General features: G+C 41.0%; 1 protein-coding gene and 1 non-coding gene across 2 annotated transcripts in view; both read right to left on the bottom strand.

Moving 5' to 3' along the window:
- Positions 1-67: 67 nt before the first annotated feature.
- On the bottom strand, positions 68-173 carry LOC129023097 (U6 spliceosomal RNA). Its single transcript, XR_008496669.1, has one exon. It is a non-coding gene; the product is annotated as a U6 spliceosomal RNA (small nuclear RNA).
- A 94-nt stretch (positions 174-267) lies between these two features.
- STX12 (syntaxin 12) overlaps positions 268-18,581 on the bottom strand; it is a 52,280-nt gene continuing 33,966 nt past the window's right edge. The window contains exons 5-9 of the mRNA XM_054498471.2: positions 14,112-14,155; positions 11,854-11,959; positions 5,910-5,982; positions 4,105-4,187; positions 268-2,479 (exon numbers count right to left, since the gene is read on the bottom strand). Of these exons, the coding sequence (XP_054354446.1) occupies positions 2,381-2,479; positions 4,105-4,187; positions 5,910-5,982; positions 11,854-11,959; positions 14,112-14,155 (405 nt within the window). The 3' untranslated portion in view covers positions 268-2,380. The remainder of the gene's footprint in view (positions 2,480-4,104; positions 4,188-5,909; positions 5,983-11,853; positions 11,960-14,111; positions 14,156-18,581) is intronic.

An 18,581-nucleotide genomic window follows, 5' to 3' on the forward strand; every position in this document is an offset into this window, starting at 1 on the left:
CCCTGTCTCAAAAAAAAAAAAAAAAAAAAAGTATATATATACATACACACAGAGAGAGAGAGAGAGAGAGAGAGAGAGAGATTTCATGAATTTGCATGTCATCCTGGTGCAGGGGCCATGCTAATCTTCTCTGTATTGTTCCCGTTTTATATATGTGCTGCCAAAGTGGGCACTGTATTTTTTTAGTTTCTAATGTGAAGCCATGTTAAAAACTGCTGTCCTAGATCGTGATGCTCCCAATGATAATCAAGGCACAGATAAGGAGAATTCTGTGAACAGGTTTATTAGGACCACCTAGGAGAACCTCTTTGGCAACTACCACAAATTCTAGGCCATTTAAAATCCAGGCCAAGTTCATATTTGCTCTCCATGATCACCATTACAACAACCACGGGTCACATAGTATTACAGAACAGAAGCATGGTCACTTTATTTTACCCAAATGCAAATCATTTTTCACAACCAAGACTTTTTTCTTTCCTACAATGTTACAAATGATGTATCCAAGTCCGACTGTAATTTGGAGTTAAACAGTGATCACAGAACCAAGGAATTATCTCTGAAGCTGCTCTTTGGGCCACTGTGCCACCCCAACAGCTCTATCCTGTTGTTCTTTTTTTAAATTAAAAAATAATTTTAAAAAAATGGAGATGGGGTCTTGCTATACTCCCCAGGCTGATCTTGAACTCCTGGGCTCAGACATACCGATATACTGATCCTCCCGCCTCAGCCTTCCAAAGTGTTGGGATTACCAGTGTGAGCCATTGCGCTCAGCCATCTCTACACACTGTTTTTCAAGGAAAGGCAGCTACACCTATTCCGTCCCCAAACCAACCCTCAACTGGTGTCCAGTTTTCTTGGAAGTCTCAATTTTTCTCATGACAGCACATTACCTAATACCTACCACATTAGGATGTTAACTCATAAAAACATAATACAAAAGCTTTAAAAAACATTTATTTGTATTAAGTAAGTGCAAGAGTGCAAAGAAACTTATGCATTTGGGCCCTTGTTTCCCTACTATTCACATTAGTTTAGTTTAGAAGATTAAGTATAATAACAGAAGGAGAATGGAAGAAATGAATATAAATATACTCAGGGTAGCCAAATCCTCTAATTCACTAAAGGATGAACCAAAGTTGTTGGCCAGATTCACATTTATGTGGGAGCCTAAACAAATTATGTTCCCTTTAACTGTTCTAGGCCTGTGGAAAAGGGAAGTGGACAACATTTATATTACAAGACAGTAATTTTATTGAAACATCTTTTTCTGTCTAAAACTATGCATGGAGATATTAATCTCTTGTTTATATATTAGGTTAAGTCTAACATCACTATTTGAAACCAGTGTTATTTACAAAAATGAACCTCTTCTTTGCTTTATTGTTGGTTCACAGGAATAATTTTAAACCACCTCAATCTATCTTTAAAAATCTTCCTGCCTTCAAATGCCCAGCAACCCTTATAAGGTAGGGGGCAGCCCTTTGACAGCAACATTCATCATTCACCAGGAATGTAGAACCACAAGTGAACAACAACAACAACAACAACAAGATTAAATCATCCCCAACAATCCCTATTTGCTTTTCCAAAGCATGCTATGTCTAATTCTGCCTTTCTATGCAGACAGGTGGGAGAGGGAGCCCATAGAGTATATTAATGTTAATTAAATTAACTTCCTTTAAAAACTAACAGGATGGCTAAGTGTGGATGACGATGAACTGCTGTGGATGACACTAGCAGATAATGAAGTAAAGTTTAAACCCAGATTAGTAACATGTACTCCAGTAACTGACCAGCTCAGATAGAGACTTCTCATTTACTCTGGATCACATGTACAATTTTTTTACCTTCCAATTAAATATAGTGCCAAAATCTTTCAAAATAGATAGAGAATAGGCTTCTTAGAAATTCAAATTAAAATGTTAAATAATAAAAACTGGTGGCCTATTATAGAGTTTCTGACAGACTCCAATATACTTGGTACCAGAAAGTAACTCTATCTCAGATGCTAGTAAAAAGGTAAATTTTGTATATACATAAAAGACAATATTACGAGACTGTAGTGTCATTTGTCAAAACAAGAATATCTAGAATGGAATTTTCAGTAAACACTTGGGATGAAGGGCAATCAGAATACAAGAGGAAGCAAAATCCACATAAGTTAATTCCTAATTTGAGAAATCAATAGAATCAATAAATTGATAAATACTGTCTCCATAGGTCACGAATTCCAAAGACTAGTTAGTAGTTAGTTTCTAACTAAATGATTACAGGACGTTCTGGTGTATGCTGTCTTCTTGTGATCAGTTTGTTCTGGCAAGACTTCAACAAGCACTTGCCCTTGAAAACAGCTCAGCGGGAGAACGATCGGAGGCAATCACTTCGTTTTATAAACTAGCCAGATAATAAGTCCCAAGATTACAATAATCACTGACAGGACAAGCACCAGGATACACATCTTCTTGCGAGATTTTTTCTGAGGAAAGAAATATGTAAACAAGACACTCATGAAACAAGTAAAATTTGTAAGAATTTTCTAAGAATGCTTCATAAATTTGCCTCCCTGTAATTAAAGATTAACTCTATCCATGCAAAATTATGCAGAGACTTTCCCAGAAATCTTAAGTCAGCAGCACTAGGTAGTAGTGCAAGTGTTTTTTGTTTGTTTGATGGTTTTTTTTTTTTGAGACAGAGTCTCCCTCCGTCACCCAGGCTGGAGCGCCGTGGTGCGATCTTGGCTAACTGAAACCTCCACCTTCCAGGTTCAAGTGATTCTCATGTCTCAGCCTCCTGAGCAGCTGGAATTACAGGCGTGTGCCACTATGCCCAGCTAGTTTTTGTATTTTTAGTAGAGACGGGGTTTCACCAGTATTGGCCAGGCTGATCTCGAACTCCTGACCTCAAGTGATCTACCTGCCTCGGCTTCCCAAAGGGCTGGGATTACAGGCGTGGGCCACCGCACCCAGCCGAGTAGTATAGGTTTCAAAGTTTTAATTCCAAGTCCCCACATACAATTTTGCAAAGGAGCTATACCTGTGCTGCCAGGCATTATTTGCAATAAAATAAGTTATTTGTGCATGTGTATTTTAATAACATTTTATAATACATATGAAACTGTTATGTTCATTGTAAAAAAAAAATACAGCAAGCAGAGGGGAAAAAAAATCACCCATAGATAATACCGTCAACATTTTGATTGTATTTCTTTCTGATTTGTTATCTATGTATATTATTTGACATAACTGGGATCACACTGTATGATGTTTGATGTTTTTCCTCACTTAATGTTTAGTATAAACATTTTTCTGTTTAAACTCTTCATAAACATCTCTTAATTCCCATATGCAACAATGAGTGGATGTATATAATTTACTTAATTATTCCTTTACTGTTGGACACTAAATTAATCACCTAGTTTTTAAAGGAAACACTATTATTAAATACGAATTTCTTTACGAGCACTCCCAGGTAAAATACAGCTATCCCAGGAACACGGAAAACAACTGAAATGCTATTTATTTCTAAAAATCCATGCAACACCAAATTGAAGGGAAGTGAGAAGGACTTCATTCACATTATTTGTACACTGAGATAAAGACTTGGATAAGTAAAAAAAACAGAGTTTCAACTAACATGTAGAAGGATTTCACTTTACAGGAACAGTTCCAGAATGATTATCCTTATTTATTCATATACAAATAGCAGTCGAAGTTGATTCTGTGTCCATCCTCTATGGCAACAGTCAACATAAAGTATCTATGAAGTCTTCTACTTTAACTGTACTTCTTACTATCCTAATTGAAATACATTCAGCTGTTCGGGATATAAAATAGCCTCATAGCAGATTTAGGTATCATATTAGTGTATAGGGTTAGCTTTGCAGTTACTAGCCTTCTGGTAAGTTTATTCAAGGTGTGATTATTTTTTGTAGATCTATCTGCAAAGGAAAATAATAAAAATGGAACTGGGACTGCAATTATGACTACTTTCCTTTAGCTTAAACCTAAGCAAAAGGCTGTAGCTGTTCTCAATATGTCAGTGTACTCTGATGGCCTAAAAAGTCTGCAACACAGAGTGACTTTCTTTGGTACCCGCTTTTACCTGATAGTAAGCAGCTCGCTGTAACTGTTCAGTGGCTCTTTCGACGTGCACCTCTGAGCTTTCCACATTGGCTTCTATGCTATCTGCAAAAGGAAGGACAGAGGATGTTTTAACACACTCAGATGTTTTAAGACTGCAAATTGAACAGATTTCTGATGTTACGTGTCCTGGTTTCACTACCACTATCCAAACTATCCAGCCATGAAATCGAGTTACTACCTTGGTAAGAGACTAGCCCTATTCTTTGGAGAAAAAACAATGAATTTTTGGGGGCTATGAAGTATTTAACTTACCCATAAATGATTCATAAAAAATTATGTAGATACACATAGAGAAAGAGAGAAAGAAAACATAATAAAGCAAATGGGGTAGAATGTGAACAAGAGGTAAATCTGGGTAAAGGGTATAAAGAAGGTCCTTGTAATATTTTTATTTTTGCTACTTTTTTTTTTTTTTTTAAGAGATGGGATCTCACTCTGTCACCTAGACTGGAGTGCAGTGGTACAATAATAGTTCACTGTAGCCTCCAACTCCTGGGCTCAAGTGATCTTCCCACCTCAGCCTCCTGAGTAGCTAGGACTACAGGTGCATGTTACTATGCCTGGCTAATTTTTTGGTAAAGACAGGGTCTTACTATGTTGCCCAGGCTAGTCTTGAACTCCTGGCTTCAAGTGATTCTCCCACCTCAGCCTCCCAAAGTGCTGGGATTACAGGTGTGAGCAACCATGCCCAGCCTATTTTTGCAACTTTTAATAAACTTGAAATTATTTCCATATAGAAAGCTTTAAAAAAAGAGTTACTGGCCAGGCGTGGTGGCTCATACCTGTAATCCCACCACCTGGGAGGCCAAGGCAGGCAGATCACCTGAGGTCGAGAGTTCAAGACCAGCCTGACCAACATGGAGAAACCCCGTCTCTACTAAAACTACAAAATAGCCGGGCGTGGTGGCACATGCCTGTAATCCCAGCTACTCAGGAGGCTAAGGCAGGAGAATCGTTTGAACCCAGGAGGCGGAGGTTGTGGTGAGTCAAGATCGTACCATCGCACTCCAGCCTGGGCAACAACAGCAAAACTCCATCTCAAAAAAAAAAAAGAGTTACTAACCCCCTAATTTTGCAAGTTTTTAGAGATAAAAGCTGGGAAGCTGAGAGCTATTTCTCTAAACAAAGACTTACAAAGAAGTCAATGGGACTGAGTATTCATGAGGCCTCATTTAACTTCTACATTTGATAACATAAGAAAATTGCTAAGAAAAATAAATTTGGTAATTTTTAAAATGGCATTCCTAAACGTACTTTAATTCTATAGCTGATATGACTAACTCCATTTTTTTTTTTATTGAGACAAAGTCTCATTCTGTCACCCAGGCTGGAGTACAGTGGAGCAGTCTCGGCTCACTGTGCAACCTCCGCCTCGCGGGTTCAAGGGATTCTCCTGCCTCAGCCTTCCGAGTAGCTGGGACTACAGGTGCGTGCCACCAGGCCTAGCTAATTTTTTGTATTTTTAGTAGAGACGGGTTTCACCGTGTTAGCCAGGATGGTTTCCATCTCCTGACCTCATGATCTGCCCGCTTGGGCCTCCCAAAGTGCTGGGATTACAGGCCTGAGCCACCACATCTAGCCTAACTCCTTTTTCTTTCTTTCTTTCTTTTTTTTTTTTAAGAGACAAATTATCATTATGTTGCCCAGGTTGGCTTCAAACTCCTAGATGGTGCTTCAGCCTCAGCCTTCTGAGTAGCTGGGATTACAGATGCATGCCAAATACTATCAACTCACCTTGAGGTTAAAGGTATCAATAATACATACCAATCAGATCACCCTGGTCATGGATCATCATGGCCAAATCTTTAAATATCTGATTGACATCCAAAATGTCAGCCTAAAGAAGACAAAAAACAATTAACTAACATTAAGCAACATGTTAGAAGATTTGTTTCCCTCACGTACCTAAAGTTTTAGCTATTAACACGTGTGTTTTTAAGGCTCTATAAAGCATGCTTTCTCCATAAACAGAAAATAATCTATTGCTGCCTACCCAATATTGTAAAACAGAAGACACATAAACTCACCCTTCAAGCAACATTAATGGGACATGCTACATGGGAACCAGTAAGAGTGCCCAAGTCCAAACAGTACAGCAGAAGGCTGGAGTGCTGATATAGACAAATTCTTGGTGTGATAGCCCTATGTGGAGACTGCTAGGCCTTGTGACAAAAGCCTGTTGAGTGCCTCCCAATGACAACCACTAGGACTTTGGAATACAGAATTTAAATGTTTATACAAGATCATGCTATCTGAGGAATGCAAGGAGGAGCTACAAGTAAGGAGCCTCTTTTCCCCTGGGATTGACTCTGGAACTGTGTGAGGAGCTGCTGGATTCTGTCATCACTGGACGATGCCCTATAGTAACTCCCAACTGACTGACAAAAAGCTGATGGTTTGTGGATAGCAGTTCCAAAGTGAATGGACTACATCCTATTTACTGCTCTGATCAAAGAAGGTAAACACAAATCAGCTCAGTGGGCTGAAATGCAGCTTGTTTTCCTAACAGCAGTGGAAGAATTTAACATTGGCAAAATCCCCTATATTTGGGTCTTTCTCCCTCCCTCCCTCCTTCTCTCCCTTCCTCTCTCCCTTCCTTTTTTCTTCCTTTCCTTTCCTTCTTTCTTTCCTTCCTTCCTTCCTTCCTCCCTCCCTCTCTCTTTCCTTCCTTCTCTTCCTCTCCCTTCCCTTCCCTCCCTCCCTCCCCTTCCTTTTTTCCCTCCCTCCCTTCCTTCTTTCTCCTCTCTCTTTCTTTCCTTCCTTTCTCTCTCTCTCTTTCTTTCTCTTTTTTTTTGAGACAGAGTCTTGCTCTGTCACCCAGGCTGGAGTGCAGTGGCACAATCTCATCTCACTGCAACCTCCACCTCCCGGATTCAAGCAATTCACCTGCCTCAGCCTCCTGAGTAGCTGGGATTACAGGCCCGTGCCACCACGCCCAGATAATTTTTGTATTTTTATTAGAGACGGGGTTTCACCATGTTGGCCAGGCTGGTCTTGAACTCCTGACATCATGATCCACCGCCTTGGCCTCCCAAAGTGCTGGGATTACAGGCGTGAGTCACCGTGCCTGGCCTCCCTCCCTCCCTTCTCTCTCTCTCTCTCCCTCCCTCCCTTCCTTCCTCATCCGCCTGCCTCGGCCTCCCAAAGTGCTGGGATTACAGGCGTGATCCACCGCGCTCAGCCTCCCTCCCTTCTTTCTTTTTATTTTTTACCTGTTTTTTTGAGACAGAGTCTTGCTCTGTCATCCAGGCTGGAGTGCAGTGGCACAATCTCAGCTCTCTGCAACCTCCATACCCTGGGTTTGAGTGATTCTCCTGCCTCATCCTCCCCAGTAGATGGGATTACAGTCGTGCACCACCACGCCCAGCTATTTTTTTTTTTTTCTGAGGTGGAGTTTCGCTCTTGTTGCTAGGCTGGAGTGCAATGGTGCAATCTCGGCTCACTGCAACTTCCGCCTCCTGGGTTCAAGAAATTCTCCTGCCTCAGCCTCCCAGGTACCTGGGATTACAGGATGTACCACTATGCCTGGCTAATTCTTTATATTTAGTAGAGATGGGGTTTCACCATGTTGGTCAGGTTGGTCTCAAACTCCTGACCTCAGGTGATCCACCCACTTTGGCCTCCCAAAGTGCTGGGATTACAGGTGTGGGCCTGTACTGTGGCCAGCCCTAATTTTTGTATTTTTAGTAGAGACAGAGTTTCACCACGTTGGCCAGGCTGGTCTCGAACTCCTGACCTCAATTGATCCGCCTGCCTCGGCCTCCCAAAGCGCTGGGATTACAGGTATGAGCCACCACGTCCAGCCTATATTTGAGTTTTTCTGACTCATGATCAGGCAGAAGAAAGACAATGGAAACCTGTCTTATTAAAGGGATGCTCATATGGGGCATGACCCTATGGAAATTTGAGGCCAATTCCCTTCCAGGTTTGAAGGGTTATTGGAATCATAACTTGGCAAGCATTTCAATCACTTACTAAGAGTCTACTATAGTGGACTATCTGGTAAAGCAAGTCTTGTCAGCATTTCAATCACTTGCTAAGAGTCTACCATAGTTGGGGTAGTCTGCTAGTTGCTGTGAATACAGCTAACTGGGGTGGACATGGGGAATAAGTGCACAATTAAATAAATAAGAAGAAAGAGTACTATATAGGAAATGACTGAATTAATGGTATAGAAAGGTGTGGAGAAAAGGAAGACTTTGCAGAAGAGGTAAGACATGAGTTGTGCCTTAAACCAAAGGAGAGGTCATATAAACAGAAAGGCAACTCAGTTAAAGAGCAAATAACCTAGCTTTGCCATAACATAGAATTTGTATGTCAGAGTTTGGAAATTACTAGATACGAAAATTGAACCTAGGCTAAGGAATTTGGACTTTCCTCTGTTGAATATGAAATGATCCATTATACCCTGGCATCCATTACATTTCTTTCCTTAGCTCCATATGTCTCACTCCACTCTGCTATAACAGTACGTTCGTCCTTTGGTATCCGCGGGGGATTGGTTCCAGGACTCCCTCCCTCTAAGTCACTGATATAAAATGGTATAGTATTTGCATATAACTTATGCCCATTCTCTCCTATATTCTAAATCATCTCTATATTACTTATATACTGTTACATTACTATTTTATATTACATTACTATTTTACATAGCACTTACATTGTATTAGTAATGTACTAAACTAATACAATGTGTTATCTAAAATACTGTTACACTGTATTGGTTTTTACATTTGTATTATTTTTTATTGTTGTATTATTTTTTAGTTTTTTTAAAAATATTTTCAATCCACGGTTACTTGAGTCTGAGGATGTGAAACCTAAATATATCAAGGGCCTTTTTTTTTTTAGAGGGAGTCTCGCTCTGTTGCCCAGGCTGGAGTGCAGTGGCGCAATCTGGGCTCACTGCAAGCTCCACCTCCCGGGTTCACGCCATTCTCCTGCCTCAGCCTCCCGAGCAGCTGGGACTACAGGCACCTGCCACCACGCCTGGCTAATTTTTTGTATTTTTAGTAGAGACGGGGTTTCACTGTGTTAGCCAGGATGGTCTCGATCTCCTGACCTTGTGATCCGCCCACGTTGGCCTCCCAAAGTGCTGGGATTACAGGTGTGAGCCACCACACCTGGCCTTTTTTTTTTTTTTTTTGAGACAGAGTCTTGCTCTGTTGCCAGGCTGGAGTGCAATTGCTCACTGCAACCTCCGCCTCCCAGGTTCAAGCAATTCTCCTGCCTCAGCCTCCCGAGTAGCTGGGATTACAGGCATGCACCACCACATGGGCTACTTTTTTGTGTTTTTAGTAGAGACGGGGTTTCACCATGTTGGTCAGGCTGGTCTTGAACTCCCGACCTCAGGTGATCCACTCGCCTCAGCCTCCCAAAGTGCTGGGATTACAGGCATGAGCCACCGCGCCCAGCCAGTAATTTTTTTTTGAAGGAAGGATTATTATTATTATTTGAGACAGTCTTGCTCTGTTGCCCAGGCTGGATTGCAGTGGCATGATCATGGCTCACTGCAGCCTTGATCTCCTGGGCTCAAGGGATCCTTCTACCTCAGGCTCCTGAGTAGCTGGGACCACAGGTACATGTTACAGCACCCAGTTAATTTTTTATTTTTTGAAGAGGTAAGGTCTTGCTACACTGCCCAGGCTGGTCTTGAATTCCTGGGCTCAAGCAATCATCCTGCCTCAGCCTCCAACTTGCCGGGATTACAGGCATGAGCCATTGCACTTAGCCATATTTCTAATGTTAGACAATTAATTCAATTAGTAGTAGCAGTAGGTGGAAAAGAGTAAAGATATGACATTTTTGAAGGCAATAAAATAATCATAACTTGAGGATAAACTATCCCATCTAAAAACAGACACGACCAGCCTGGCCCAAATGGCAAAACCCCATCTCTACTAAAAATACAAAAATTAGCCAGGAGTGGTGGCGGGCACCTATAATCCCTGCTACTCGGGAGGCTGAGGCAGGAGAATAGCTTGAACCCAGGAGGTGGAGATTGCAGTGAGTCAAGAATGAGCCACTGCACTCTAGCCTGGGCGACAGAGTAAGACTCTGACTCAAAAAATAAATAATAAATAAATAAAAACAGACATTGATGGCCTTTAGGGCAGTGGGTCTCAACCCTGGCTGCACATTATAATCACCTGGGGGAACTTTTTAAAAAAATACCCATGCCCAGGGCCTCACGCCCAGAAATTATGATTTATTAGTTTGAACCATATAAAATAATGGATATTTGCCCATTTTTAACATATAATAAACAGGAATTTCACATTATCCCATCAAGTAATTAGTGGTGGATGACAGCTGGGGCATTAAAAAAAAATCTTCTCCAGGTGATCCTCATGTGCAGTCACGGTTCAGAACCACTGCTACAGATGGAGGCCAAGGAGGAGCTCAAAATTTCCCTCTCTCCTTTTCTCCTCCCCCGATCACAGCAATGGCAGCCTTCTACCTTCGGAGAAAACTAAACTGGAGAAAACTCAGGTTTAACGATATTTTAGCTGGGCACAGTTGTTCATGCCAGTAATCCCAGCACTTTGGGAGGCTGAAGCAGGCAGATCACTTGAGGTCAGAAGTTCAAGACCAGCCTGACCAACATGGCAAAACCCTGTCTCTACTAAAAATACAAAAATTATCTGGGTGTGGTGGTGCGTACTTGTAGTCTCGGCTATTCAGGAGGCTGAGGCAGGAGAATCGCTTGAACCCAGGAGAGAGAGGCTGCAGTGAGCTGAGATAGCGTCACTGCACTCCTGCCTGGGCGACAGAGCAAGACTCAGTCCCCCCAAAAAAAGGATATTTTATTAGTCACTACGCGAAATTAAAGTTGAAAGCTCAGTTAGGTAAGAAAGGCCTACAGACTTCTCCCTCAACCTCCACCTCAAAAACTGTTCCTATTTCTCTGACTCACTGAAGGGATAAGATCTACAACTTGGGATTAGACTTTAGGATATACAAAAATGGAGCAAGACTTTTGGCCTGCCTTTATTCTGGGCTCTTCAGACTAAGCAAAGGGGCTCTCCATGGAGTCCTGCCTAACCCGGAGGTTGGCACTGAGATTTGAGGTCAAAGTTCTAATGAGCAATAAAATATCTGTCTGCGTTGTTCCGTTCTCCGTGTACATTTCTCCAGGAGAAATAAGATGTGGTGATCTGTATAAGATGTGGTGATTGAAGAAAGGATTTGAGTACTCCTGGGCACCAAGGCCAATACCATTATAACAGTAGTTCATGCCAGGAGCGGTGACTCACGCCTGTAATCCCAGCACTTTGGGAGGCCAATGAGGGTGGATCACCTGAGGTCGTGAGTTCAAGACCAGCCTGACCAACACGGAGAAACCCCATCTCTACTAAAAATACAAAATTAGCTGGGCGTGGTGGCATATGTCTGTAATCCCAGCTACTCGAGAGGCTGAGGCAGGAGAATCGCTTGAACCCAGGAGGCAGAGGTTGCAGTGAGCCAAGATTGCACCATTGCACTCCAGCCTGGGGGACAAGAGTGAAATTCTGTCCAAGAAAAAAAAAAAAAAAAAAAAACCAGTAGTTCAAACCCACCATGATTACATTGAGACAGAAAAAATACAAATCACACAATGACACATTTTATGCTATTTCATAATCACTAAGAGAATTAAAGTGAACTAAGGAGTTCAGATACCTGCAGACACACTGACTCAAACAAAAAACATGACCCTGGCTCTCACCTCCAGCTGCCGAATTGCCGTTTCTCTTTCTTTAATAAGTTCCAAATCCTGCTCAGTGATGGCCACCTCATCGTCCTGGCTCTGCATCTGGTTCCACTCCTCATGGCTGCAGGGAGACAGGCACACATAACAAGACATATCTCCAACATCTCTACTGCCAGCAGAACCTATGCAAAGACATTACCAGGGCTCCACTCCTCTGCTATCAATAAAGTCTTGGAGGGCCACATTCTTCATATCCAGAAGCAAAGAGCTGATGATATCAGGAAAACAAAGACTCAGCTTCCATGGGCAAAGCTGACCTGTAGCAGAATTATGAGGGATGGGACTCCTGGCTGTTTCCATTTAGGGGTATACTCTGTAATCTCACTGGGGCTTGCCAGACAAGGAAAGTAGCCAGAGATTTGAACTCATTGAATTATGTTGCACCATCATCTTCCAGGGCACTCTCAAAGTGCAAGCTGCATTGGTACCTTCAGTACTAAGTGGGTGGAGAAGAGCAAGCTAAGTGACCTATCAGTGCTTTGCCAGTTAGTTCAACAGAATCACATCTCCTGGTTTTCCAAAATTTCCTTGAGGTTATGCTTTGGGTTAAATACCTCTTAACAGGCCAGGCGCAGTGGCTCACGCCTGTAATCCTAGCACTTTGGGAGGCTGAGGCAGGAGGACTGCTTGAGGCCAGGAGTTCAAGACCAACCTGGCTAACATAGCAAAACCCTCATCTCTATTAAAAAACAATCTATAAAAAAAACCCCTCTTAACAGAAAGCTAGTGAAATGTTATAACTCTTTTTTTAAAATTTTTTTTAGAAATAGGGGTCTTGCTTTGTTGCCCAGGCTAGTCTCAAACTGCTGGCCTCAAGCTGTCCTCCTGCCTCAACCTACTAAAGTGCTATGATTATAGGCTTGAGCCACCATGCCTTTTTTTTTTTCGAGACGGAGTTTCGCTCTTTCGTCCAGGCCGGAGTGAAGTGGTGCTTACTTCACTCCACCCCCCGGGTTCAAGGGATTCTCCTGCCTCAGCCTTGAGAGTAGCTGGGATTACAGGCGCCTGCCTCTACGCCCAGCTAATTTTTGTATTTTAGTAGAGATGGGGTTTCGCCATGTGGGCCAGGCTGGTCTCGAACTCCTGACCTCAGGTGATCCACCTGCCTCATCCTTCCAAAGTGCTGGGATTACAGGCTTGAGCCACCATGCCCCACCACCTCTTTATTCTCAAGCATTTAAAAGGAAAACATATTACTTATTATACTAGATATAAAACACTTTGAAATTCCATTATTATGTGTTTTCCCAACAGTATCATAAATCATACTTCACCTCTACAATGTTTTTTTGTTTTTTTTTGAGAAGAGTCTGGCTCTGTCACCCAGGCTGGAGTGCAGTGGCGCAGTCTTGGCTCACTGCAACTTCCACCTCCCGGGTTCACGCCATTCTCCTGCCTCAGCCTCCCAAGTAGCTGGGACTACAGGCGCCCACCACCACGCCCAGCTAATTTTTTGTATTTTTAGTAGAGACAGGGTTTCACCGTGTTAGCCAGGATGGTCTCGATCTCCTGACCTCGTGATCCACCCGCCTCGGCCTCCCAAAGTGCTGGGATTACAGGCGTGAGCCACCGTGCCTGGCCTCACCTCTACAATGTTTAAATAATGTCCTCTACATGCTAGAGATACAAAACTAAGTTAGACAGAGTCCCCAGGCCTTTGAGATGCTCATAGTGTAGTGGGGAGGGATGGATATGTATCTATGCTAAAACATATCAAGGTCTGAACTAATACCACAAATACACCTCTATGGGATTAGTTTGGAGAAGTTATCATTCAGATACAAATTTTCTGGTTTCCCTCTTAATACTCCTAGAAGGATGAGTTGCTTCCATTTTATAAATGAGTAGAGACCCAAGAACTCTGATGGGTTTAAATCTGAATTAGAGGTAAGATGACTTAGACCTCCTAATCTGTAGACATGTGGGTTCATACTTATTCCTAGGGAGTCAAGCTCTCTGCTTAACTCACAGACATCAACGGTTTCTTGGAATTTTTTATTCACCTTGAAATTACTCCTTCCAATAACTCAAAGAGCTTGGAAAAGCCCATGGTTTTGACTGTTTAATTTTATTCTGTGGATTATGTTATTCACCCCAGGTGCCCCCTTATTTTTGCCCTCTATTTTTTTCATTGATTTTTAAAATTAAAAGAAATATAACGAGATAGATTCCCATCTCAACTATCCAGCAGGTTGTATGAATAATTCTATTACCTGTCAAATGAGACCAGCTGCTCCTCTCTTTGCCTCTCTTCTGCCTAGAAAGTAGATGGTATTATTGCTGCGGTCATCCAGAAACACGTCACAGACACACAAAACAAGGGCTTCCTTAGCACAATATAAAGAAGCAACATCCTTTGACACCCACAGAATCTGTAAGATTACATAGTACTCTGGCAATCTGTCTCAACTAAGACGTGGGTGTAAAGTGGTTGAAGAAAATCTGCATTCCAGTTTGAGTCCTGAACAGAAACCATACTGAACACGGTGGAGAATAATATGGGTAGGAGAGAAGGCTAAAAATAAAAATAACAACAATAAAATATTTTACAATTTAGGGGGAGGCAGATGAAGAGAAGTTGAAAAGTTGCAAGAAAACAAAATTTCAGAACATGTAAAAATTTTTTAAATGGACATAGCATATTAGGCACTAAAGCAGACTAACTTCAAAAATCAGTCTAATGTAAATGGTGTTACCTTTTTTTCTCCTAAGGTTTCTTTGATTTTTACTGATGTGTGGTCAAGAGTATATGAGATCTGGCCGGGTGCAGTGGCTCACGCTTCTAATCCCAGCACTTTGGGAGGCCGAGGCGGGCAGATCACAAGGTCAGGAGTTCAAGACCAGCCTGGCCAATATGGTGAAACCCCATCTCTACTAAAAATACAAAAAAAATTAGCTGGGCATGGTGGCGGGCACCTGTAGTCCCAGCTACTCAGGAGGCTAAGGTAGGAGAATTGAATCTGGGAGGCGGAGGTTGCAGTGAGCTGAGATTGTGCCACTGCACTCCAGCCTGGACAACAGAGCAAGACTCCATCTCAAAAAAAAAACACAAGAGTATATGAGATCTTTGAGAACATTGCTAATCAATCTATTATCAATATATGTTAAACTCTGGAGAGATGGGATTTGGCATAAATACACATAAATTAACCTTTCTTTTCTTTTCTTTTCTTTTTTTGAGATGGAATCTTACTCTGTTGCCCAGGCTGGAGTGCAGTGGCACGATCTCGGCTCATTGCAACCTCTGCCTCACGGGTTCAAGTGATTCTTCTACCTCAGCCTCCTGAGTAGCTGGGACTACAGGTGCATGCCACCACGCCCAGCTAATTTTTGTATTTTTAGTAGAAACGGGGTTTCACCATATTGGCCAGGCTGGTCTCAAACTCCTGACCTCGTGATCCACCCACCTCGGCCTCCCAAAGTGTTGGGATTACAGGCGTGAGCCACGGCGCCCAGCCCACTAACCTTTATTTTCAAGAAGGCTGCTTCAAATCGTGGCAGATTTTGACTTAACAGAACTTATTGGGAACTTATTATACTGTATATTATTTTGTTTAATTCTTACAATAATTCTGATTTATCATAGTCTCCTCTTTGGCACATAATAACGTTTTTGAAAAATAGTCTTTCCAATGGTAATTTATCTAATACTATTGAATTAAGAAAGTTAGGCAAGCACATAGTGTTACTTTAAAAGGGAATTTACCAGGATTTTTGGCATTTGGTGAAAGACTAGCAATCGAGTCTTTCAGGTGTTACTGTTTGATGAGGAAAAAGTATGCTTTATAATCAAGCTATAAGAATAAATATCATTATTAAAAAATCAGTCTAATGGATGTATTACTTTCATAATTTAAAAACAGGCCGGGTGCGGTGGCTCACGCCTGTAATCCCAATCCCAGCACTTTGAGAGGCTGAGGTGGGCAGATCACTTTGAGGTCAGAAGTTCATGACCAGCCTGGCCAACATGGTGAAACCCCGTCTCTACTAAAATACAAAAATCAGCCAGGCATGGTGGTGGGTGCCTGTAATCCCAGCTACTCAGGAGGCTAAGGCAGGAGAATTGCTTGAACCTAGAAGGCAGAGGTTGCAGTGAGCCAAGATCGTGCCACTGCACTCCAGCCTGAGCGACAGAGTGAGACTCCCTCTCAGAATGAATAAGTAAATAAATAAATAAATAAAACAAAGCAAAAATGGTAAAAATCAATGTACTTTCATTTTTAAAAAGCTTACCCTTTTTATAATAGCAATACAGGACAAACAAAATGAAGAGAATTTCAAATTTCTATCCACTCAGAGGAACACTGTGGGTTTTGGGGTTTTTTTTCTTTTTACTTTATCTTTTTCCCCAGATCAAGAAATAACATTTCCAGAGTCCTAAAAGCCCACCCATGTGCCCTTCTCCAATCACAACTCCATCCCTCCCTTTTAAAGTATTTATTATCTTGACTTTGTGAAAATCATTTTCTTGCATTTTAAAAATAGTGAGATATAGTCTTATTCAATATCATTTTGCCTGTTTTTGAACTTTACATAAATGGAATTATACTGTTTATATTCTTTAGTGCTTTTTTTGAATCATTCCAGATTATGCCAGATCCATCTCTGATACTGAATGTAACCGTGGTTCAATCATTTTCTTTGCTGTATGATATTACAGTGTATGAACATATCACAATTTATCCATTCTACTGTTGACAGACATCTGGATGTTTCCAATTTTTGACTACTACAAACAATGCTGCTATGCACATTTTGTACATATATCCTGGTATAACACATACAGGTTTCTCTAGGGTAGAATTGCTGGATCACAAGGTCTGCATGTGTTCTGAAGATACAGCCAAAAGGTTTTCCAAAGTAGTTGTTCTAATTTATACCACCAGCCAGATAAAAAAGTTCCTGTTGCATCACATCCATAATGACAACTCCCAGTGTTCACAGAATTTTAAACTTCTGCCCTCCTGGTGGGCATGAAGCAGTATTTCATTGTTGTTTTAATCTGTAATTTCACCATTACTAAAGAAGCTGAGTACCTTTTCATTTGTTTGACCATTACTCATAATAATACTAATGTGTTTATTTTTTCCCTGAGTGTAAATATCAACAGGATGGAGCAAAAGCAATGGTGGGGGACTGCTGGTGGGGAAGTGGGGATGGTTAATGGGCACAAAAAATAGGAAGAACAAATAAGACCTAGTATTTGATAGCACAACAGGGTGACTATAGTCTATAATAATTTAATTATATATTCAAAAATAACTAAAAGAGTATAATTGAATTGTCTGTAACATAAAGGATAAATGCTTGAGGGGACAGACACCCCATTTACCATGGTGTAATTATTACACATTACATGACTGTATGAAAATATCTCATGTACCTCATAAATATATACACCTACCATGTGCCCACAAAAATTAAAAATTAAAAAAAGGCAATGGTAGTGATATGGTTTGGCTCTATGTCCCCACTCAAATCTCGTCTCGAATTGTAATCCCACGTGCCGAGGGAGGGACCTGGTGGGAAGTGATTGGATCATGGGGGTGGTTCCCCCATGCTGTTCACGTGTTAGTGAGGGAGTTCTCATGAGATCCGGTTGTTTGGTAAGTGTCTGGTATTTCCCCTGCACTCTCTTTCTCTCTCTCCTGCCACCATGTAAGACATGCCTTGCTTCCCCTTAGCTTTCTACCATGGTTGTAAGTTTCCTGAGGCCTATCCAGCCATGCAGAACTGTGAGTCAATTAAACCTCTTTTATTTATAAAGTATCCAGTCTCAGGTAGTATCTTTATAGCAGTGTGAAAACGGACTAATACAGATAGACAAAATGGCTCAAGGCAGTGGCACCGAATTGAACTAGTATTATTGTATTCTCCATCACCACACACCCACAGTATTTTAAAAGCCAATGTATCCTTGAAGCCATACAAATTATTAATTAAACCTTGACCCCTCAATACACATCTTTCTACTATTCTGTATTGTGAAATGGGAAGTGCACATAAAGTACTTCTGCTGCATAAAGAAATACAATGTCTGTCTCTAGGAAAAGCACTTGTGTAATGGAACTGCAGGCTGAACTAGCCACTTTTTTTAGGGAATACCATTTTTACTTATTCAATATAGTTTTATAAGAACTTACTAAAAACTTATTTAAAAGCTTTAAAACTTTCATAAACGTGTACATAAAAACTTTTCAGATGGGTATTTGGCAGACAACTTGTTGAAAATAAGTATGAGCCTGTCACTTCAAGGAAAACAACAGAGGGTGTTTGTTGCCAATGATAAAAATGTAGCTTTCAAGTAAAAATAAAAATAAAATTTCGGAAGACTTGTATCTACCACTGTAAGAGTTTCCCAATATTTAAATACTTTTCTGGTGAAACTGATGGAAATATGTATTTTTTTATATTGTAAAATGAAATGTATCGACATTTGGAAGAGCTGCATAACTCAGGGAACCAATACTATCCAAATGATAAATACATGATGCTATAAAAATCATGCATGGATAAAAGATCCAATCAAAGTATAATATAGACCAACAGATGTTAATGTAACAGAGTATGAAGTCATTATAATGGTTTTAGATTGTACAATGCAACTAACTTTTGTCAAGTTTTGATGCAGTATCAAAGAAGAGTATCAACAAGGTTATAAAAAATTCCTTTTCCAATTGTAT

Source organism: Pongo pygmaeus, chromosome 1, assembly GCF_028885625.2.
Source record: "Pongo pygmaeus isolate AG05252 chromosome 1, NHGRI_mPonPyg2-v2.0_pri, whole genome shotgun sequence".
In the NCBI taxonomy this organism is placed as follows: Eukaryota; Metazoa; Chordata; class Mammalia; order Primates; family Hominidae; genus Pongo; species Pongo pygmaeus.